The sequence below is a fragment of the Macadamia integrifolia genome, chromosome 2 (genome assembly GCF_013358625.1).
Source record: "Macadamia integrifolia cultivar HAES 741 chromosome 2, SCU_Mint_v3, whole genome shotgun sequence".
Classification (NCBI taxonomy): domain Eukaryota; kingdom Viridiplantae; phylum Streptophyta; class Magnoliopsida; order Proteales; family Proteaceae; genus Macadamia; species Macadamia integrifolia.
Window position 1 is genome coordinate 36,870,044 of NC_056558.1, and position 24,081 is coordinate 36,894,124.

General features: G+C 36.8%; 1 protein-coding gene across 1 annotated transcript; it reads left to right on the forward strand.

Moving 5' to 3' along the window:
* Positions 1-8,082: 8,082 nt before the first annotated feature.
* On the forward strand, positions 8,083-21,372 carry LOC122071791 (protein argonaute PNH1-like). Its single transcript, XM_042636204.1, has 24 exons — positions 8,083-8,365; positions 9,453-9,617; positions 13,099-13,612; positions 13,733-13,941; positions 14,078-14,224; positions 14,349-14,482; positions 14,585-14,694; positions 15,425-15,531; positions 15,649-15,787; positions 15,877-15,993; positions 17,086-17,193; positions 17,301-17,372; positions 17,485-17,607; positions 17,851-18,010; positions 18,145-18,266; positions 18,383-18,520; positions 18,602-18,744; positions 19,546-19,608; positions 19,766-19,829; positions 19,905-20,040; positions 20,134-20,207; positions 20,331-20,425; positions 20,497-20,528; positions 20,991-21,372. Exons 3-24 carry the CDS (start codon positions 13,262-13,264, stop codon positions 21,158-21,160), a joined length of 2,814 nt encoding a protein of 937 aa, XP_042492138.1. The 5' UTR covers positions 8,083-8,365; positions 9,453-9,617; positions 13,099-13,261; the 3' UTR covers positions 21,161-21,372.
* The last annotated feature ends 2,709 nt before the right edge of the window (positions 21,373-24,081 follow it).

Genomic DNA, 24,081 nt, shown 5'->3' on the forward strand with positions numbered 1-24,081 from the left:
CCTATAGATGTGTTTGTTTACGTAATTCCCTAGAGAGTGTTTTAATCAAAACACGATTCTCTATTTATTGATTTGTTTGGTTGCATATTGAATCATTTCTACTTATAAATATATAATCCAGTTGAAAAACCTTGTAAAGATAAATATGTTTCTTTTGAGAGTTAATGTAAATAGCAAAACTCGCTTGTGACACACATGATTCCAAGCCTCATATATATAGTCCTCTTTAAGTGATGATTCATAGGAATCACATTTATCGGGCTAATATCTTCTTCCTCCCATCAACCTTCAAGACCGCTATCGACATTGTCTTTCCACTCGACATTGTCTTTCCACTCCCATGGCGACTTTGCAAAACGTCGGCTATAGAGTTGTAGATTGTGCATGAACTTCGTTTGTGGGTTGGAGTATACAACTTCGCGAACTTGTGGAAACCCTTGATTCTTGCGGAAACCCTAAGTGCTGTGAAAATCGTTGATGACTGTGGAAACCCTAGAGTTGCGGAAACTTTTTTGGACTACGAAAATCTTGGTTCAATTCTAGTATTCAACGGAGTACTAGTTTAATTGAACTCTCAGGTATGATTAGTATCATCTTCGGTTTCTAATATTTTGCTGAAATCTTCCAAAAAAATTTATTTAATGACATGAGAAGCTCGATCTAGGGTTTTCATTTTTGGTTTTGTTTGACTGTTGATTGTGTTAGTTATAAAATAAATGGTTGTTGTTTTGGTTGTAATTCTTTGTGCTCAGATCCCATATCTTTGTAAGAAATTTATAATTATTTAAGTGCATTTGATAAGAGATGTTGTTTTTGATTTTGTTCGACTGTTGATTGTGTTGTTATAAATTGAAGAAATAGAGGAAACAAAGATGCATACATACCAGAAGGGAAACACGATCCCAACGTTCCTAATCAATATTTCTCATTTATATTTATCTTGTGTGATTTCTTGAAAAAATACTACTTAATTAGTTAATACGGTTCAGTTGTCTTGGTCGATTGAATGATTGTGGATAATAGTTACTATTGATTGTTTTGTTACTCTTGCTTATATTTTGGGGAGTTTTTTTTAGTCTCAAACCTGTGGAACCCCTTGATTGTTGCGGAAACCCTAAGTGCTGCGAAAGTCGTTGAGGACTGAGGGAACCCTAGAGTTGTGGAAACCATTGTGAACTGCAAAAATCTTAGTTCGATTCTAGTATTCAGCGGACATACTAGTTTAATTGAACTCTCAAGTATGATTGGTATCTTCGGTTTCTAATACTTTGCTGAAATCTTTCAAAAAAATTTGTTTCAATGACATGAGAAGCTCGATCTAGGGTTTTTGTTTGACTGTTGATTGTGTTAGTTATAAAATAAAGGGTAATTTACAGCGCCACCCCCTGGAGAATGCCAGTATTATAGGAACACCCCCTCACTTTCACCAAATTAGACTCAGACCCCCTACCGTCAGTCACTGTTATGGAATATACCTTATATGCTGATGTCATCTATTATATTTTTCTTTTAATACCAAAATACCCCTTCTAAATGTTAACTACCTAAAATACCCATTTACGGTATTATACCCTGTTCCCCAAATTGAGACCTAACCCATTCCCAATCTCCGTGAAGAGCAGCGGCGATCGATCTCCGTGAAGAGCAGCGGCGATCGATCTCTGTGAAGAGCAGCGGCGATCGATCTCCGTGAAGAGCAGCGGCGATCGATCTCCGTGAAGAGCAGCGGAAGCGGTGATAGATGGCGACATGGAAGGAATCACGGCGGAGCTTCTAAAGACATGGGGTTATGGCAAGATCGATACTTGCAATCTCCAAATTGATTTCATCACAACCCTTCCGGCAAAGGCGACGACGGCGGATTTCATCACAACCCTTCCGGCGTTCCTCAAGGCTTTTCAGATTAGCGGCTACGAACCCCCTTCCGGCGACTACGGCGGTAGCAACAACAGAGATTCCTTCACCTCGGCTCTGATTCCGATCATCTCCAAGGATATTGCTGTGATAAAAGCTTTAGATCAAATGGGGAATGGGAAGATCGGTGGTATAGAGAATAAGGAGAGAGAAGACAAAGGTTTCATTCATGTGGATGCAAGTACGGCAATTGAAGAACAGCGGCAGCGACGACGAACGAAGCCGTGGAGGGACTTGCGGCGACTCGCGGAGCAGGCTTCTTCATCCTTTCATTTTTGGATGTGGTTTTGGCTGCACTTGACGCCATGTTCTGCAAGGAAGGGTCACTGGACCCAGAAGTGGTAAAGGGGAAAATAGTAGTGTGCATGAGCGATGAGAACTCGGATGTGGACAAGGGAGTGCAGGCACTCTCGGCAGGGGCTGTGGGTATGCTATTGGTTAACCAGAACGGTGTGGTCCCCGAAGCTCACATGCTCCCTGCGTCAAATTTGTCACGGTCGGATGGTTTTGCGGTGTACGATTACATAAAATCTACGAAATCACCTACGGCTAACATCTCACCGGCTACGACGGAGCTGGGGACGAAGCCAGCACCTATGATGGCCTCATTCTCTTCCGAGGGACCCAACACTGTGACTCCCGAGATTCTCAAGCCCGACATCACTGCACCAGGGATGAGCATCATCGCTGCCTTCACCCAAGCAGTGGGGCCCTCCGAACTTCCTCACGATACCAGACGGGTTGCCTTCAACTCTTTGTCGGGAACTTCCATGTCCTGCCCTCATGTCGCTGGTGTTGCTGGCCTTGTCAAGACACTCTACCCCCATTGGAGCCCCGCCGCCATCAGATCTGCCATCATGACAACCGGTACCCATATCTCAGATTACTACTCTTGAGGGAGCTGGCCTCTCATGAATTTTCTGATTCTTCTTTATTTCTTTGTAATGTTCAGCAATTACAACGGATAATTTGAGGGGTATTTTTGGGATAATAAGATAAGGGTGTTTTACTTATAAGGGTTAAAATGTCATTTCATAGCATCACTTAACAGAGACTGACGGTAGGGGGTCTGAGTTTAATTTGGTGAAAGAGAGGGGGTGTCCCTATAATAATGGCATTCTCCAAGGGGTGGCGCTATAAATTACCCTAAAATAAATGGATGTTGTTTTGGTTGTGATTTTTTGTTCTCAGATCCCATATCTCTGTAAGAGATTTATAATTATTTAAGTGCATTCGATAAGAGATGTTGTTTTTGGTTTTGTTTGACTATTGATTGTGTTGTTATAAATTGAAGAAATAGAGGAAACAAAGATGCATACATAATAGAAGGGAAACATGATTCCAGCGTTCCTGGTCAATATTTCTCATTTATATTTGTCGTGTGTGATTTATTGAAAAACATTACTTAATTAGTTAATACGGTTCAGTTGTCTTGGTCGATCGAATGACTGTGGATAATACTTTCTACTGATTGTTCAGTTACTTTTATAATTTGGGGAGTTTTTTTTTTTTTTTTTTTTTTTTCCGGTGGAAATGGAATATATTTAAGTGCATTCATCAGAAGAATATCTTCCCACTTTTATGATTCAATAAGATGTGAAATGCATAGCTATCCTAATAGCCAAAATAAAGATCTATTAACATGACCTATGTTTAATTGAGAAGGCATTGGCTGAAGTAAATTTCTCGATGATCTGCTAATTAATTCCATATGTAATTTATCATTAATTAGTGGTTCCAGTATTGTACACGTAAACTCATATCTTCCCATCTCGGATTTCTGTTTTCCTTCCTTAAGCATTTAAGGATTAATATTGATGCTTGATGTATGTTAACAAGATTAAATAAGAAAATCTCTTAACTACCAACTCAATAGAAGTTACAAGCATCTCTTCATTTCATTTAATATTCAAGTAAATTTTGAATATGTTCTCAGTTTCAAGTATCATATATATATATATATATATGATGAGATGTATCATGAGAAGTGCAAGAAAGTCATTATCTTAGTGGGAATTGCAGTGGTTGTAGTAGTGGAAATGTACAACAAATTATTTTTTCACAAACAACCATATCGTGGTGAGAGACAAAGAGAATTATTGGTGTGTCTGACCGCACATGTCAGAGCATCATAAGAATGAGAAAAAAAGCATTCTTCTATTTATGCCAATTGATGAGGTAGCAGGACCTTCTTAGAGATAACCCAACAGTATGAGTGGAGGAACAGTTGGTAATGTTCTTACAAACCATTGGCCATGATATGAAGAACCGATAGATAATACATGATTTTGGCCATTCTGGCAAGATTGTAAGCCACTACTTTAATTTAGTATTAGGTGCAATAATAAAATTGCACCCAATACTACTCGAGCCACCACGTACCACAACACATGAGCAAATCTCTAGTAATCGTAGAAGGTTCTATCCATACTTCAAAGACTGTATTGGGACTGTGGATGGTTCACTTGATCCTCCCTGGGTACCAATTGACCAACATCAACGCTTTCACGTTAGGCATGGAGATATATCTCAAAATGGCTTAGCTGCTTGTGACTTTGATATGAACTTCAAATACATACTTTCTGGCTGAAAATGCAACATACAAAGTTTTTGGAGGATGTATTAAATCATGTTAAAACACTCCATCTTTGGAAGTAAAAAAATGTTTGAGCAGAGAGTAGAGATAGTAACAAAGACCGAACTTCAATTTGTGATGATATTTAATGGCACTATAGGTCCAAACTAACCTTTTTGCTGAGGAATAGCCTCTCCATTTAGTATGTTTAAGGTTGTGCACATTATGACGATAACCAAATGTAATTGGTCATGCGTTGAAAATATTCTCCTTTACTGATTTAAATCTATGGTTTATTATTATTTGTTATCAATGACATGTGTACACACAACCACATAATATAGGGGTGAGCCCCACTCATACATGTGGGTGGGACACATCAAACTGTGAATGATGATTGAAAACCAATCTTATATGGAATATGTCTCCAATTATTTTTTATAGAAATATATTAATTTTAGTAATTAAGTAAGGATGCAATGTTTTTTTGGCTTATTTTAAATACTATCAACTGATAGAGTTAGGATAACCAAACAGTTTTTTAAGACCGATTCTAGAGAATCCAACTGACAGATTAGAGTAAGCAAACAATTTCTAGGACTGATTCTACAAAATCCAACTCACAAATTTAGGTTAATCAAACAGTTACAGTTTTCAGAAGAATCTTAAAAAAAAAAAAAAAAAAAAAAAAAAAAAAAAAACTCTCTATGGACTCATTGCCAAAACCAAAATAAAACTCCAGGGAATTATGTAACCAAACACATCCTTATAGTTCTCCATACACTCCTTGGTTTACAAGATGTGGACCATAGTGTCACACACTCACATTTACCATGTGAGTTAGTTCGCCTTCTATATCACTTGATTTGCTTTGGAGAAAGTTTTGCTACAACCAAATGTATGTAGGATTCAGCCATCATCCTAGGGTCCTAAAATACCCCCTAATGAATGAACTCGGTGATGAATGCCCTCCTTTGTTACATGATATCTTTTTGCTTTCATCGATCAAGAAATTCCTTTTCACCGTGATTGAAGAAAAACTTTGTCCTATGATTTTTGTGCTACAAGATTTACCATAGTGCATCCAAAACCAAAATAAATAAAATAAAATTGTAGGAAAAGAGAATTTCCCTTAGCCTTGGTTATATTTGTTATGAGAGGGTACTTCATATTGTTAGTGTGGGAGGAATCTCTCAAGTTACCGATGTGAGGCATGACATCTGTCACGCCCGATATCGATCGGATTGACCAATATTAGTTAGGCGTGGACAATTTGACTCTATTTTAAGGAAAAAATAATTTTTAATATTTTTACCCTTGGCCCATATTGTTATACTTTTTTGTTACAACGATATAGGATTGACCAGAGTCGATACTACTATATTTGGAGGTCAAGAAAAGAAAAGAAAATAGTGCAAAAACATAATAAAATGTAAAGGAAAATTATCTTGTACCACCCCTAATTTGAAACATTATATCATATATCACCATAATTTGCTAATAATATCGAGTACATCCCCCATTTTGTCAATAGAATTACACTTAAATCCATTTCGTTAGAGGAAAAATGTTAAGTGATGACATGGTGTGGCTTCTATTTCTTATATGGCAAGTTTACCTTTGAGGAAGGGTAAATTTACTATTTTACCCTTCATGTAAAAACCCCAAATTGAACTAATTTGGGTGCTTAGGGTTTCTCTGTTCTCCTATCTACTCAACACGATACTCCATGGCTGCACGATGATAAAGCTCTCATGGTTCCGATTATATCTTCGACGTAGTTCAGACGACCTATTTAATCTCCGACGAAACTCTCAAGGTTTTGAAAAGAAATGATAGAGATAGGTGTAGCCGTGTAGAGCCTTGTTCTTCATATCAGATTTTGTTGAATAATTGCTCTGGATTTGGTTTTAGAATGATGCAGATCAAATTAAGAGGTTTGTGATGTTGATCTTAAATTCTGACACTTTTGTGACTTTACGCTACTGGCCTGCCATATGGTAGCCATTTTTTTACTTACTTAGGATGCTTTCATGTTTGTTCATAGACCCATTTTCCCCTCTTTTTGAGGTTTTGCAATCACTAAGATGTTTGATAAATATCAAATTAGTTTGAAGTGAAAGGGTTTGTTTTAGGTAGAAACAAAATAAGGTACGACTGTAGCTTCCGATCTGAAATCTCAACAATCAAAAGGTAGGGTTACAACTGTGAGGAATTGGGTTTGAGTTGAAGTTCTTGGCTTGTAGCCATCAAACTAGTGTCAGTTGCAATTGACTAATTAGAGGTATGAGTCTAGATGTGTTAACTGGTACTTGACTATAAATTGTCGACTCATTCCATAGATTGATGACTTACTTTTGTACAGTAGCATTGGGTATCCAAATGTGAGGCTGTCAATTATGAAATTCTAGTGGATGAACAAATATTGTGGCTTGGGTTCCAGAGATTGTGAATGCTTTAATCAAGTGCTTCCTTCCAGTCAATGTGTGGAGACCTATGGAAAATATCGAGACTTCATGTTACGATTCCATATTAGTTTATGGGGGCTGATCTTACATCGATTTTCTATGGAAATTGATGTGGGTTGATATGGTATTAAGTCCCCTCACTTCGTAAACTTGTTTATGGGGTTGAGTTCTTCCAGGACTGTAACTCTGGTATCAGAGTAGAAATCCTATAACAGAGTGGTTAGAAATGGTGAAAAAGAAGAGGAAGAAGAAGGGGGGTGCCTAGGGGTGAAAATGCTCTCAATCCATCATCGCTCAAGTCGATTGATTGTGGGTTCGAGTCTTGGCATGCCCACTATCGTCCATTGGTCTTAGGGTTATGATAACTACCATAGAGCACCATTTTTTCATTAAAAAAAAATAATAATAAATAACAGACTTGATACTATTATGTTTGAAAGCTAGGAAAAAAAATAGTAAAAAAAAAAAAAAAAAATTAATTAAACAAAAACTATAATTTACATAATGAATTTTGTATGTGTATCTGTTTTCTCAAATTTTTTTTTCTTGTCAATCAAACATTCCTTGAGAATGTGAGAAGAAATCCCACGATGTGTAGAATGGGTACATCTGTGCTAAAACACAGAAGAATCAGAGGATTCTTGACCATCTGATCTGCAGAACCCATTTGAACTCATTGTAGATCTTGAGATGCTCTTGGAGAATCTGTAGCCGTCCAAATTAATAGGAAAAAGCACTGGCACACTGCCATCAAGTCACGCTGACTTTTCGATTCCACAATTCGAGGCCCAGTGCTCTGTACGGCATATAAGTAACAGACACGCACCGTTCGTTTGGAATTTGTTTTTCAAGTTTTTCGAGATTTGTAAATTGTATATAACATCGAGCAATGGAGGGTACTGATCGATAACTAAGGACTCAAGTGATACCAGGCTCAACATACGTCAGATAAGCATCTAAGAGGTCCTACATATTTGGATTCCTATCTGAGGGTTGACCACTATATCTCAACTACAAAGATCACAAATTAGAGGCTTAAATCAAGAGTCTAGAGAACCCTTGGCTGGTCTGCCATAACCTTTCCGTATAAAAGGACATCGTTGTCCACCTCAGATATAAAAACCTCGAGGGTGATGCCAGCAGCCACCAGCCCTTTTTCAAAGTGGACTCACGTCTCCATTCGTTGCTCCCTCCCCTCTCTTTCTCCCTCTCTCTCTCGGACATTCTCTGCTATGCTCTCTTCCCACCTCGTTCGTTGCGCTCCTTTCACCGGGATTTTTCGTCGCGACATCCAAATCTGATCACAGTTTCGTGAAACGACTCAGTCTTGAAATGAAAGCTCGAATCTCAGACCATATGAACAACAGGGAAGAAGCTCACTGAAGGAGTTGCAGAGACTGTGTTCCCAGTATGGAATCTGATCTTTACCTATTTCTTTATTTGTTTCTCTCTGCAAATTTGGATGTAAAGATACGGATTTCTCAACGAGCGCACGCTTCTCATCCCTTAAAGCTCTATTTTAAACCTTATCGTTTAAAGCTCCTTTTCATAAAGCTTCCGTTTAATTTTTTATGGTTGTTTCTGGATCGAAAGATAACATTAGAATAAGTTGCAGAGGCGTATAAACCACTCCTTAGTCGTTACTCCCCAAATTCCTTTTATCTGTACTGTTTCCCTGCTTTTTTGTGCTTTGGTTTGAGATAAATGCTTTCGCTTAAGGTTCTTTCGCCATTAACGCTACTATTAACTACTTGAAGTTCGATCTCTGTTACTTGTTCTGTTTTATGGTCTCTTGAGAAACCGGAGGTTCGTTTCTTGTTTCTTCTTCGTCGGTTTAGAATAGAAATGTTCGTTGATTTCCTCTCTGAAGCGTTTCATATTTTAAGAGATCTTGAATAGGACCTGCAAAAATTTTCTCAAATTTTGTTTGGTTTTGGAGCATTTCTGATTTTGTGCATGTTTTGCCTTTTCGATCTTCTCCTTCACCTACACGTTCTCCTGCTTCTTATTTTTCTTTCGGAATTCATATCTAGTTTGATTTCACGTTATCATGATATGAAATGGCCAGTGTAGTTGAAGATTAATTTGGAGTAATATGGTGAGATAACATCATTTTGTATTCATAAGTCCATATATTTTGAGCACTCTTCATTTTTTTTTTTTTTCAAGTTCAAACACTCCTAAGCTCAGCCTCCCCTCTTCCGGTCTTCCCCAACATCCTAACGAGGGATCTATGCTTGAAATTTTTTTTGGCTAGACTTAACCTGCTTGCAGTTAATCCTTCATTTCGTAGCTGTAAACTCTACGATGACAGCTACGAAATGAAGCCCAAGCCGTTCCAGTGTTGTTCATTTCACTGAAGTATCAGATGTAGCCGTTTATTTTTCTGAGTTGTAGCCGTTTTTCAGTGAAGATCTGACATATGCTCTTGAAGCAGGAGTAGAGGCAGGAGTAGATCTGGCTTTGCTTTTAATCCTCGGTTTTAATGTTTGCAGACTTCTCCAAATCGGCAAGCCGGACTTTGAGTTAGTGGAAGGCTGTAATGGGCATTTAAGGCGGTGATCGAAGGTTTTCTTATTGAACAGCGAGCGAGAGGCAGTGGCGTTAAATGTACAGCACCAGTAGGTAGCCACTGTAGTAAGGAAAGCGTGAAGCAAAAGGTTAGTTTGATTGTTTCAGCCTCCTCTTTAATCGTAACTGTAGTTCTTTTTACCTACTTTAGAGCGATTGTACATCCACACACGCAGACACTCCCCCCCCCCTCTCTCTCTCTCTCTCTCTCTCTCTCTCTCATGATTGCACTAGCTGTTTTAGAGTTTTTGGCGTTTCCTTTCCAGCCATATCGGTTCAGAGGTGGAAGTATGGATATTCTCGTGTGCATTGATTACTCACACGTGATAGGTTGTTGGTGGATCAGTCAGACAGAGAAAGGGGGAGATAAGGACCATTTGCCTGCCTTTTTGTTCATGCGTTTTTTGGCTTCTGTTTTCGGCAATTTCTCCTAAGATAAAGAGAGGAGTGCATACATCATGGATGAGATGTTTTGCTTGAGTTTCACGATGTGTGACCTGATCTTATTATATACCAACTAGCCTTGGTCTGAAACTCAGAATCATTGCATGGTTATGGAAACAACATTATCTACAGAGCAATATGAGAATACCGATCTGGAATCTGGATCGGTTTAGATTCGAAAATATACCCCTGTTTTTAATTGAAAAATTATTATTTTTAGATATTTTACCTCTGTCTATACACCGATATGATATTGACCAAGAATCGGGATCGATCCACGGTGTATATTGATATATACGTTTTTTTTTTTGGGTAATAATATATTGATATACAATGGAGTGTGAACAGTGAAAGGGCCAAAGGTATTAAATATTTTGTCCTTCTATGACAAAGAGTTCAACCCAACTTTCTCATGGGTCGACACCCCCTCTCCCCACCCTTGATGATAGAAAACCCTAACCCTAAAAGCCAGAGGGGTTTATCAGAAAAAAAAAAAAAACTGAGAAGTTATACACACTACAATCCCTCTGAGTCGTTGATCTATATTTTACACAATTCCTAACCCTCGATTTAAGTACCTATTCATTAAACTACTACCGGGTGTTACAGACACAGTTAGTTACCATGCCGTGCATTTGCTGGATTTAGAAGGTTCAAATGGGGTTGTTTGTTGGCAGCTTGACGTAATTATAAGTGTTCCCAAATTAATATCAATCTGAATCGTTGATGTAGTTTTTGAGTCCTTTAGTCCTAGGTAGGGTCAGGCCGTTCACAGAATGGCCCAGTTCAGTTTGCCTGTGATATCCATTAGTATCATTAATATGAAGAGGTAATTGTCATAAGGAGGTCCCTTCACCCCCATCTAGGTTTGGAGCCTACTGTACTACAGTTCTACAGGAGCATCAGAAACGTGAGAAAAAAAAAAAGGGTTTCAGTAGTCTTCCCTCTTCACTTTCGATACGCCTTTTTTACTCTCTTTTATTACATCTATAGCACGATGAAGCATGTTGTCTGGATATTGGATAACAAAGAACACGGCGAGACTCAATTTTTGAAGCAATACTGCCAAAACTTATTCCTAAAGCTACTTCTCTGCTTTGTTGGTGATTTTTGAGCCCTAGGTTAATTACGCAACTTTGCTTTACCGTTAAAATAGTGTACTACTTTACCATTAAAACGATGTACTACAACTCTTCACGAGGGGGGAGAGACTTGGTAGAGGACTTACCAAAAAAAAAACTTGGGAGAGGCCCATGGGTGTTACATCACTTCAGTGTTCAGTCTCTACCCCTGAAAACATATCAATCTGAATAGGTGCTCTCAGGAGTACTCCTCGCAGAATAAATGTTTTTTTTCTGTCGTTTTTCCAATTGATTTCAGCGATATGACCATTTATGCCCCCAAAAAAAGAAAAAAAAAAGCCACAAAAAGCCAAAGCGGAAAAAACAAAAGTTGTAAATGTGTTTGTCCTTGTTTGAGTGGAAAGTGGAAAGTGGAAATTGGTTTTTTTTTTTTTTTTTTGAAGCCACTAAATCCCTTGACATTGTCCTATGTACGAGCGGTAGTGGGCAGTGAGCCAGTGAGCCAGTGAGTAGTGTGCAACAATGTCCATCATTTGTAAATGAAGGGATGTTTAATTAGAAGGATAGTGGTCGAACCTTCTCACAATGGAGAAAGGCTTTTAATATTATATATATTTATGATTTATTCCAATCTTAAATCAAGTTCTTTTGATTTGAGTTGGCTTTCTCAAAACCTAGAGGCTTGAGCGAGTCGAACCTAGTTAAGGCAAGCCATGTTTGTTTCTTAATTTTTTTTAAAAGTGTTCTTCTTATCCTTGTTTTTGATTGAGGATGGTCTGAGGTTATAATTGCTTCACATGTGAGATGAAAAAAAAAAGATTTGAGATAATAAATAAAAATTCTAAGGTTATGTTTAATTGTAGGTCAAAATTATGATTTATGAATAATATATGACCTAATAAAAATACTTGAGTTTCACATCACTGGGGTAAAAACATGGAGTCAACAAAACTCAAGTTAATTTTGACATGGTCTGATCATTTCTCAAGCTTAGAAATGTTTGCATGACAAATGACTCCAGGTTTCGATTCGGGTGACTCATTTAAGCCAAAAAATGGTTTTCAAACTATGGTTGCACTTCAATATTAATATTTAACTAATAAGGCATGCATTGGTCTCACAATTTATATATGTATATTGTTCTTTTTTTTTTTATGTTGTATTTTTCATAATATTTTTTTTCAAATTTAAACATATAAAATTCATTAGCTTACTTTTTATTATTATTTTCCATTCACAAAACCTTTGCTTGAATTTTGAATCGTTTCAAATGTCATACCAATTCCCATGGCTCAAGTTATGAGATTTGATCAATAGGTCCAGGCATAAGTCTATTTATTAGAGATATGGATAATGTTTAGGGTTTGTGAGTTCAATTCGATTGACCTTTATACATTGATCGAGGCAAAGACAAGGTGGAGTGTTTCTGATCCCTGTTGAAAGTGATATAATTTAGACCAATTACCCGGAACTTCTGATATACTATTTTTCTTTTTCTTGGAAGCGTACGTATCTCCATAAAATATGTCCGACTATGTCTCGTCTCCTTTTAGTTTCTTTTCTCCATATATGATGAACATTTGCTTTTCTTCGTAATGAGGAAAAAACAGAACAAAGGGACCTGTGTGTTTTTTTTCTAATTATTATTATTTCTAATATAAATTGGCCTATTTATTCCTGTCCCTCTATTCTTTCATTTATTATTTCAGAGCCTTACAGCGCTGAGCACAATAAAACTGTCGAGAGAGTTGATGGGATCTATTCTCTTTGGTGCTTCGGGTCTTGCAGCCGTGACCACCTTCTTTCTGACCAATATTTTATTACTCTGAGAAACCCCGATATTCTCTAGGACTCGCAGAGGAAACATGAAAATTGTCACACTTATCTTCTCTGCACCTGCCTTCCCCACCTCTCTCTTTAATTTCCTTTCATTTTTTCAAGCTCTATTTAACTCGCTGAGCATCATTTAATGAAGATATAAATTCGTATTTTTATAGAACAATTATTATTCATTAATACGTTTCTCTGCTGCATTTATTCATAGAAAGATCGCTGGTACTACTACTGCTGCAACCTTTTGATGATGCCGGGAAGACTCTGAAAATGTATTTGAGCTACTTTTAACATTCTGTTTACAAACACTAATGAAGTTATTTGGGACATAGAAGAGCTTCCTCAAAGGTTTCTCCATAGTTTGCTTTTCTGAGATGCCTCATGGACAGATGGACCCCCAAGAGAGACACGTGGTCTCGAGGAAACCTCTCCAAAATTCCATGAATCAGCAGAAGCCTGTTTCCCAGTCGTTAGAGAACTGTACAGTTTGCTTTCAAAATCCAAAGAAGAGTTTTGGTAGGAGAAGAGTCGGAGGAAGAGGAAAAGGTGTACAAACTCAGAGGGTAAAGCTGGCTGAGGTTGATCTTGATATGGTATCCCCAGATTCGGGCAAAGGTTTCATGTTCCAACGCCGACCTGGTTTTGGTTATGCGGGTACTAAATGTATTGTTAAAGCCAATCATTTCCTTGTGGAGTTGCCCGACAAGGACTTAAATCAGTACGATGTAAGCTATTTTTATATTATTTTTGCAATTTTTATTGATGGAAATGCGATTTACATGATGTGAATGTAAGATTTCTATATTGACATAGAACACAATAGTTAACACATTGTTTCTCTTCAGGTGACAATAACCCCAGAGGTGGTTTCCCGTTGCATGAACAAAGCAATAATGTCTCAGTTAGTGAAGCTTCACAGAGAGACTGAATTGGGTATGAGGCTCCCTGCTTATGATGGGAGGAAGAACCTTTATACAGCTGGGTCGCTGCCTTTTACTTCGAAGGAGTTCAAAATAAAAGTAATTGATGAAGATGATGGCCAGGGCATTACCAGGTATTCTCATTGTTCTTATTTTATATTAGACCATTGTCCAAGTGTTTCTTGGTTTACTTGCAAAGGAATTGGAATAATGGATAATTTGGAAGTTCTTCCACAATTTCTTACATTCCTTGTATTATACTTTTATCAGGGAACAGGAATTTAAAGTGGCAATCAAATTTGCAGCCCGAGCAGATATGCACCAGTTACGCCAATTTCTCGCTGGAAAGCAAGTTGACACTCCTCAAGAAACTCTACAGATTCTTGACATTGTCTTGAGAGAACTATCTAGCCAAAGGTGAATTTAGTGTTCTTTGTGTTCTTTCATTTTCTTTCAGTTTTTTCCTTATTTGTGTTTTCAAATGTGTTAAAAAAAATCCTCCATGCGAAATCCCTCTTCTTCAATGCCAATATGTCATTAGGTACATATCAATTGGGAGATCATTCTATTCCCCTGATATTAGAAAACCACAGCAGTTGGGTGATGGGTTACAATCTTGGTGTGGTTTCTACCAGAGTATAAGGCCAACGCAGATGGGATTGTCCCTTAATATTGGTATATGCTCTTGCACTTCATTTTTGTTTTTTGTTGTTGAAGTGAAATGATGCTTTATTGTCCTACCAATGAACTAATTTTCTCGTGGGTCTCATTTTTCAGACATGTCCTCGACTGCATTCATTGAACCACTCCCAGTGATGGATTTTGTAGGTCAAATTTTGGGAAAAGATATTTCGTCAAGACCATTATCTGATGCGGATCGCATAAAGGTATACTCACATTAAGTATCAAGGAGACAACAATGCCAGCAGAACAAAAAAGTAACCTATCTCGTTTAAATGTTAATTTCAATTTGTTGCGCATTCCTTCTTTGTTTAATATGGTGGAAAGAACTATTTTGTAGTGTTATAGAGGACTTCTTTTTGTCCTTATTTTGTTTATTGGGCCTATATTTTGAAGTTGTGCCGTGTGAAATAGGGGGGGCTCAGACTAGAACTTTTGCTTACTGTATACACATATAATTTCCCAATTCATGATCTGTTAATTGATTGGCCTCAACCAATTAGCTGGAAGGGCATAGCCATTCCGTTTGGAACTCAAGCTTAACCAGGAACATCTGCCAGGGTTGTGCTCAGTCATTCAGAGTTCTAGTTTTTCAGAGGATATGTTGTATGCAGGATCCAATATGATTTTGAGTGTGCGTGCGTGCTTTCCTAGAAATGGCACAAAGGCTTAACAAAACGGTATTGCATATGCTAGTAGCTGAATGGATAATAAAATTGACAATACTTGGTTCATTGATTGGTTCAACTGAGCTGGTCTATATTTTCTGAGGATATAATGGACACTGATGGGTGGATACTTTTTTTCGGAGATAGCTATGAAGTTGGATTGAGCATATTCTGAATTGATTTCATTGTCTTTTTAGATTAAAGTTGTTTCATCCTGGACTCGATATAGCCTAGTAAAGTAATGACTATTTTGACTAAAATTGAGCAGGTTAAAAAAGCTCTCAGAGGTGTCAAAGTTGAGGTTACTCACCGAGGAAATGTACGACGAAAATATCGGATTTCAGGATTAACATCACAGCCTACAAGAGAACTAATGTATTGTAGAATTATTTATTTATTTATTTATTTATTTTTATTATATATCCTCTCTCTCTACCATTATGAAAGTTGCTTCTAATTCTTTATCTCCTTCCCCCTCCCTTTCTCCAATAGTTTCCCAGTGGATGAACAAAAGAACATGAAATCAGTCGTCGAATACTTTCAGGAGATGTATGGGTTTACCATTCAGCATTCCCATCTTCCTTGCCTTCAAGTAGGAAACCAAAGAAAAGCAAATTATTTGCCAATGGAGGTACAACTCATGCTTACTTTGTCCTCTGTTCATAAGAAAATATTATTTTGCTTCTTAGATTAACTTTGCCATTGTTCATGATACTCCAGGCTTGCAAAATTGTCGAGGGTCAACGATACACAAAGAGCTTGAATGACAAGCAAATAACCTCCTTGCTAAAAGTTACCTGCCAGAGACCACGGGAAAAAGAAATGGATATTTTGCAGGTCACCCCACTTTCTACACTTGAACCATGATAGAGGCTTTAAGTAGATTGATTGTTTATTGCTTCAAGCATGTTAAAACAAGTATAGAACTTGACACAATGAAAAAATCAGAACTGGAAAAATCTTTTCTTGCTACGTGCAAGTTAAAACAAGCGTAAAACTTGACACATTATGTTTGTGCCCTCTTTCTTGTCAACTTTGAAGTCAGCTTGTCGGAACTTTACCACGACCTCCCAGGGTGGTGGCAAGGGAGAGGAAGAAGAAAGTGCTGATAGTGATAAAGGGGTGCGGGGAAAGAGGCGAGGAAGAAGGTGCTAAGTGTGAGCTATTGGATTGACTAATCATTTTCAGACTAAATGGGCAAAAGGTTCACCCTTGCTTTAGGTTCTATTTAGCGGCTCATACTAGTGCTTTGCCTAAACATACTGCTTAGTAGACAGGAAGCAATATAAGACTACACTAGGAACACAGCTGCACCTAAGAGAGATCTTAAACACATAAGTCATCATTGATTGTTCTCACCTCTCCTGCATCATCACTAGAAATCTCCCATAATTATGAACAAGATAAAGCTAACTTTGCTGTGTGTTCCAGTTTTAAATGCTGTGTTGGCTTCATGCATTTTTCCATAGATGTGTTTTATGCTTAAGAGCTGAACTTTTGGCATACATATGTGATTATTTTGATAGGTTTGCAATGCTTTCTGAACTGTAGTCTTGAGAGGCTTCCTTGGTGGCAAGCCGGACAACGTCCTCTGGAAGAGGGGGTGTTGGAGAGGGTGACAGCCCCACCATTCCCAGACCTTGTTGCACTAAAAGGTGCTCTTGGTGAATGGTTTTTTTTTTTTTTTTTTTTGTGTGTGTGTGTGTGTGTGGATGTAAGATGCAGTGGATGAGATCTTGTATTGGAAGTAATTACTGATTTTTTTTGGGGGGGGGGGGTGTGTGGGGGAAGATGTTAGATCCTAAACATCTAACAAAAGATATTTATTTTCAATTTTCATATCAAATCAAAGAAACTTTAAATTTCCATGATAGTTGTACTATTTGAATAAGATGGCATTCACATTAGTTCTTCTTTGTTTCTCAACAGACATTTCACCAAAATGAGTATGATCAAGATCCTTATGCAAAGGAATTTGGTATCTCTATCACTGACAGGCTTGCATCTGTTGAAGCTCGGGTCCTCCCTGCACCATGGGTAATATGCAAATTAACAATTAGGTCCCTTGTATTGTACTTACATGACCTGATTTGCTTAACTGATTACATCTTGTTACTTGTAATCCCCCCCCCCCCCCCCTAAAGCTGAAATACCATGATACCGGGAAAGAAAAAGATTGTTTGCCTCAGGTTGGTCAGTGGAATATGATGAATAAGGTACTTCACTTTCTACAGATAAAAACTTCAATTTTGAGATTGTTTTTTCACCTTAGTTATAAAATGATGATGACTATAATCTGCCACAAAATGATTGTTTTCTTTTATGCAGAAAATGATAAATGGGAGTACTATAAATTACTGGGCTTGTATCAACTTCTCAAGAAGCATTCAAGAAAGCACGGTTCGCACTTTTTGTCAGGAGCTTGCTCAGATGTGTCAAGTCTCTGGCATGGTAAATTTCATCACCGTATAGTCTTCTAATCTATAGGATGTCTTGATGTACTAGGTCATTTTTCATGGTCAGGGTTTAATCTTCTAATCTTCAGCATGTCATGATACACTAAGTTTTTTGTCACATCAGTTTCATTTCTAAATTTTTTCACCCCTTCGAGATATTGAAGTCTGCTGTCATGATGAATTTATTACCTTGACTAGATAATTGCTGGATCTTGATGTTTTTGATCTTTTACTGTAGGAATTCAATCGTGAACCTGTTATTCCAATACACTCAGCACGGCCAGATCAAGTTGAGAAAGCACTCAGATATGTATATAATACATCATTGAACAAACTCAAGGGAAAAGAGTTGGAGCTACTTATTGCTATTCTTCCCGACAACAATGGTTCTTTGTATGGTATGTGGATCCTGTTTGATTTTTGCTATTAATCTAGTTTTCTTTTATTTTTCTTGATTAAGATCTAATTCACGGGTACATTCAGAAATTTGTTGTTTGTCTTTTATGATGGAACTAATGTTTCAAGCGGTCAGGTGATTTAAAGAGAATTTGTGAGACGGATTTGGGGTTGATATCCCAGTGCTGTCTAACAAAACATGTTTTCAAGATAAGTAAACAGTACCTAGCAAATGTATCACTTAAAATCAATGTCAAGGTATATGCTTACGGGAATGATTGTTCTTTTTATCTATTTTCCCTTTCTACTCCCCCCTCCTGTTTAAATATTTCATTTACTTTTCTTGTTACCCCCTCCTTTTGTTTTCTTTATAGATGGGGGGAAGAAATACGGTACTTTTAGATGCTTTGAGTTGGAGAATTCCGTTGGTTAGCGACATTCCCACAATAATCTTTGGAGCTGATGTTACGCATCCGGAGACTGTAGAGGACTCTAGTCCATCCATTGCTGCTGTAATGACATACTTTACTGTTTCACTCGAGTGGTACTTGTGGGACAACTATAAAACCGATACTGATGGTTTATGAATACAGGTTGTAGCTTCCCAAGATTGGCCTGAAGTTACAAAATATGCTGGGTTGGTATGTGCTCAGGCTCATAGGCAAGAGCTTATTCAGGATTTGTTCAAAACCTGGCATGATCCTCATCGGGGTACAGTTAGTGGGGGCATGATCAGGTGCATATTTACATTTTTATTTTGTTGGGTGCATATTTACATCCTTCCCGTATGATATGTATAATGATTACAGTTATTATGTATTACTATTACTTCTGAGGCCTGTTGAGGGGATCATTTACAGTTGCACAGGCCTCAGATTTAATTATTTCTCTCGTATGTTTTCTCAATTCAAAATTCTTTCCTGTTGCAGGCACTTGTGTTCTCTTAATCAATTTATTTATTTATTTATTTTTTTTTATAAATAAAGTGGACTGACAGTTCATCAGAACACTGAAAAAAAAAGTTTGTGTACCTGAAAATTCTCTTGCTTAATGATGACTTCATTAGACTTTCACAAAGTCAGACTCAACTTTATTTTCATCCAATTATTGAAGGCCAATATCTCGAAGTTTTATTTATCATAAATTTGTATAATTATCAATGTGTTCATTTGACTGGCCAGCTGTCATAACTGGTCAGCCAATATGACTTCTGCGGCTTGTGTCTTTCCCCCAAGTGAAAAAGTTTCTAAGTAGGCAATTCCTATTCTAGGCTTACTAATGTTTGATTAACTTAGTGGTTGCTGAGTTTGCCATCAAAGTGAGCTCTATGAACACCCATAAACCTTGAAATTTGTTGTTGTTGTTGTTTTGTTTTTTTTTTTTTTTTTTTAATGGCTTGAGAACGTAGATAGAAGCCTAAATTGGTTTGGAATGAGGAAAAAGCAGACACTTCAAAAAGATATATATATATATATATATTGCTGTGGGAGGCCTGCGTCGTACCTTCTGGAATTTGACCAATTCTATGTTATTGCAGGGAGCTTTTAATTTCCTTTAGGAAGGCAACTGGACAGAAGCCATTAAGAATAATATTCTACAGGTATTTTCATCTAAAATGTAATTGCTCCCTTATGTTAATTTTTTTTGTGATTTATGAGGGAATTGTCTAGGATTTATGACCAGCCTTGCTTAAAGTGAAGCTAAATGTCAGTAGACTTTTAATTTTGTTCCAACATTTAATGTTTTTGTGCTTGCAGAGATGGCGTAAGTGAAGGGCAGTTTTATCAGGTTCTTCTGTATGAATTAGATGCTATCAGAAAGGTAAGCTGATTACCTGATTTTCCTATCATTAATTCAAGGATGATTATTCTGATGGTGTATATTGTTCTGCTTTAGGCTTGTGCATCCTTGGAGCCAAATTACCAGCCACCAGTAACCTTTGTGGTGGTCCAAAAACGTCATCATACAAGACTGTTTGCTAACAACCACAAGGACAAAAGTAGCATTGATAAGAGTGGAAACATCCTACCTGGTAACTTTTATCTGTTTCTGATATCTTCAAGGACTCCATCAGTAATTTTTTTAAAATTATGAGATAGTTATTCTGTTAAGTTCTACTGTGCAGGGACTGTAGTGGACACCAAGATATGTCATCCTACTGATTTCGATTTCTACCTCTGCAGTCATGGTGGAATCCAGGTACATTCATGGTATCTCATAGCACTAATAGGGGGGAAACAGGCTTGGAAATAACATGTTTGTGTTGGATAGCTATGCATCTGATTATGCTGAAAAAACTCTGCCTGGTATGGCATATGGCAGGGAACAAGTCGACCAGCTCATTATCATGTTCTCTGGGATGAAAACAATTTCACTGCTGATGAAATTCAATCGCTTACCAACAATCTATGTTATACGTAAGTTCTGTATCAAATCTCTTCTATGTGTACATCTTTAGTCATCACTTATACAGTTGAATGGGTTGCAGGTATGCTCGGTGCACGCGATCTGTTTCAGTGGGTAAGTTTGTAAATCCTATATGTTTACAATTTCAACAAATATATACACCTGAACTATTTTAACAAACCTTTTACATGTTGAAATGGTATTTATTCTTATTGCTTTTTATTCGCCTTTTTCTTTTACTTCTGGATTTAGACCTGTTAGAAATACTTGCTCAGCCAGCCAGGACATAGAGTAGAATGAATTGTATTATAGAGCTTGGTAAATGTAGGTCCTTAATCGGCTACCCAATGCCCTCGATGCACTCAACCTAGTATAGAGTGGTGCATCCATGAAATAGCTTTTGACTGGGATAAAAACTAAGTTTTCTCCATGGTTTAAATTGCTCACTAATTGTTTGCCTGTAAATTATTTTTTCACCCAATCATGTCAAGCCACAGTTTGAGTTCTCTCCAACTATATGGATTTAACACATTTAATGGATTTTTTTTTTTTTTTTTTTGCAATCAACATGACTAGTTCCTCCTGCATACTATGCTCATCTGGCTGCGTTTCGAGCTCGATTTTACATGGAACCAGAGTTGCCTGAAAACCCTGCGACCCAAAGCAAGAACTCATCAAATGGGTCTCGAGTCCGACCTCTGCCTGCACTGAAAGAAAGGGTGAAAAAGGTAATGTTCTACTGTTAGGAGATAAAAAGTGTTAAAAGAATCATTGTAAATGGATGTTGTGTTTATATTGTAGAGAGAATGTTTCCGTTGTGCTCCAGAATGTAATGTCAAAGACTAATGTTCTAGCAATGTTTTGAAGAAATGTCAGTATTTTTCTCTGGTGGCTTTGTTTGAATGTAAAATATTGAGTACATTTTCTAAAAATTAGGTGTTTTATTTTTCATGGGTCATTTTTGTGTCCGGTTAGAGGAAAGTGTTAAGTATAGCCACTCTTAGTTGCATTCCTGTGTTGTTGCAAATATTCAAGGGAATTCTGTATTTTTTTATTAAAAAGTTGAGAGCTATGTTTGTGAACTTGAGCTATAAGTTAAGTTTAAGAATTATGATCCACCATTTCCAATTTGAGTCAATTTGGATTATGAGAGTAGACCTTCCTGTCAACTTAGGGTGAAATGTCTGCCATTTTAGCGTCAGCTGTCAAATTAGACTTCCACTAACTAATGGAGTTCTTGTACTTTATTAGTATTCTAACACAAACTTTAGAATGTTGTTCAATTAAATTAGAATGATTAACACAGATAAATTCTCTTGTTTTTGATTTCCTTCATTTTCCAATCTAAGTCGGGTACCACAGACAAACCACAGAGGCAAACCGCAAGAGCTTATTCAGGAGTTATCTGAACCCATATGTATTCCAAATATGATACCACAAGCCTAAAAACAAGTAGACAACCTTTAGAGAAATATTAGTCAAGAGTATTGAGAGTGTCTATTGAGAATATTGGATCATCAATTTTTATTCTTTTTCATCATGATATAATGATTGATCTGTGTCATTCTTTATGGAAATGGAAAACCAATTCGAGGAATTTCTCACATAAGTATTCAATTGGTTCAGACTTGTTTAGTAGTGAATTGGACTAGGCAAAAATGTCTCTTCTATCGATGAAGAGATTCATGCTTCCATCGTTGTAAGGGCAAATGATCTTTTTCAAGATTGCTTTAGAATGGTCTTAATGAAGTCCCTTATTTTGTAAATCGGAAAATGGAAAGAGATCATGGGTTTAGGATTGATCCCCCATAATGGGCACCAATATAAATCATTTTTATTCCAACTATCTCTCTCCTAAAAGTCAAAATATTTTGAAAATTTTATTTTCCTCTTTGATTCTTGACAACCAAACTTAGTCTTAAGAAGAAATTATCTTTTAGGAGAGACTGATCAAAGAGTGTCAACATAGATTAGGGCTTTTTTGGGGCGGTGGGGTTTAGAGCAAATAGTCTTATTAGGAACTTCAGTCCACCTAGTTAAATCGATCTTCCTGTTTGTTTGATGTTTTTATAAAATAATGAATACTTTTAGAAAGATAAGAAGTATTCATTCATGAAGCACACAATCAAAAATTAAGAAATCGGCTAAAGAAGAAATAAGAGAGTACTTTCCTCCTTGTATTTGCTGCGAAACAAAGATTAGCATACAATTTTAAATATCAAAAGTATAAAAAAAAATTCCAAATTAGGGTTAGAAACTGAAACGTAGCCTTGTATATGAATAAAACCTAGAAAATACATGAATGCAATGATGTAAGGCTGACTTACTTTAATATGATTCATGAATCAAAATTAGAACGTTACCAAAAAAAATCAAAATTAGAAATCAAACATATACCAGGGTGATACTAGCCTACAAGAAATAATAGAAGAGAATAATGCAAACTATATTATGAAGATGAATGCAAGATGAACAATAAATTAATGAAACCAAATTGAAAATTTTAGGACAAAATCATATAAAACATAATGAAAATCAAATTCAAACTAAAATTTAAACAGTGAAGCATGCCACCACTATTATGGTTTTTTTTTTTTGATTAATGACGGGTATCCAGGCCTTTGGCCTAACTAGTCACTAGTACCACGGGCCCATACTGACCCCATAACCTCATGGACCGGCCACTATTATGGTTAAAACAGTAATGATATGCCTAAGTTTAGATGATGAAATCAAAGGGGATATTGAACCAAATCAATTGAAATCATAACATGGTAAACTAGGTTAACCCCTGAGATTCAAGAAACTAAATCTAAGGCTGGAGGACGTTCACAAATTTGGAGCTCGAGTTCCAAGTTTTTAAAACAAGAGTACATTGCTGCGAACTTAAGAATACTCTCTCTTAAAGCAATAAAAGGTTTTTTTTCCTTCTTTATTTATTTATTTATTTTATTTTATGAGAAAAGGAGAAATTTATTAATCATCCAAATAATTGTTAAACATAGTGTTAATTGTCTTGATCGAGAATTTCTTGTTTGTAGCCCTTAGGCTATGGACTGGAACATTATGATTAGCTCATTAGCTTTGAGACAAAAATTTTGTTTAAACAAAATAGTTGATAGATCAAAACAAGAGCGATAACACTTCATAGCCAAAAAGTATATATGTCTGAATTCCGGAACTTTTCTATTTTTTCATCATCACTCCAAATTTTGTCCACCTCCCATCTTTCCTCTTTAGCATGCATCATCCCATGGAGAAGGCCCCTTGTTGATGTTTCAAAAGTTTTTCTTATCACATCAAGTAGTTTGCAGAAAGTAAGACGCATTTCCCTTTCGTTATAATAGAAGCAACTCATCAAGAAATATACCTACGCAGATTAAGGTGTTATGGTGAAAAAAAAGGAAACATTGGATTGCGTGGGGGGTAAGAGTGAAGGTGTGATCATATACTTAATTTGTTAAGGAGGACAGATTGATGCCATCAGAGATCCATATTCTACCTATTGCAAAATAGACATGGGGATGGGTTTATTGTGTCCGAAGATAACCTGATTTCTATGTTTTCAAATAATAATAATAATAATAATAATAATAATAAAGAACTCTAAGGCCACGTTTGGTAGTCATCTAGAAACGTTTTTTTTTCCGTTCTATGAGAACAAAAA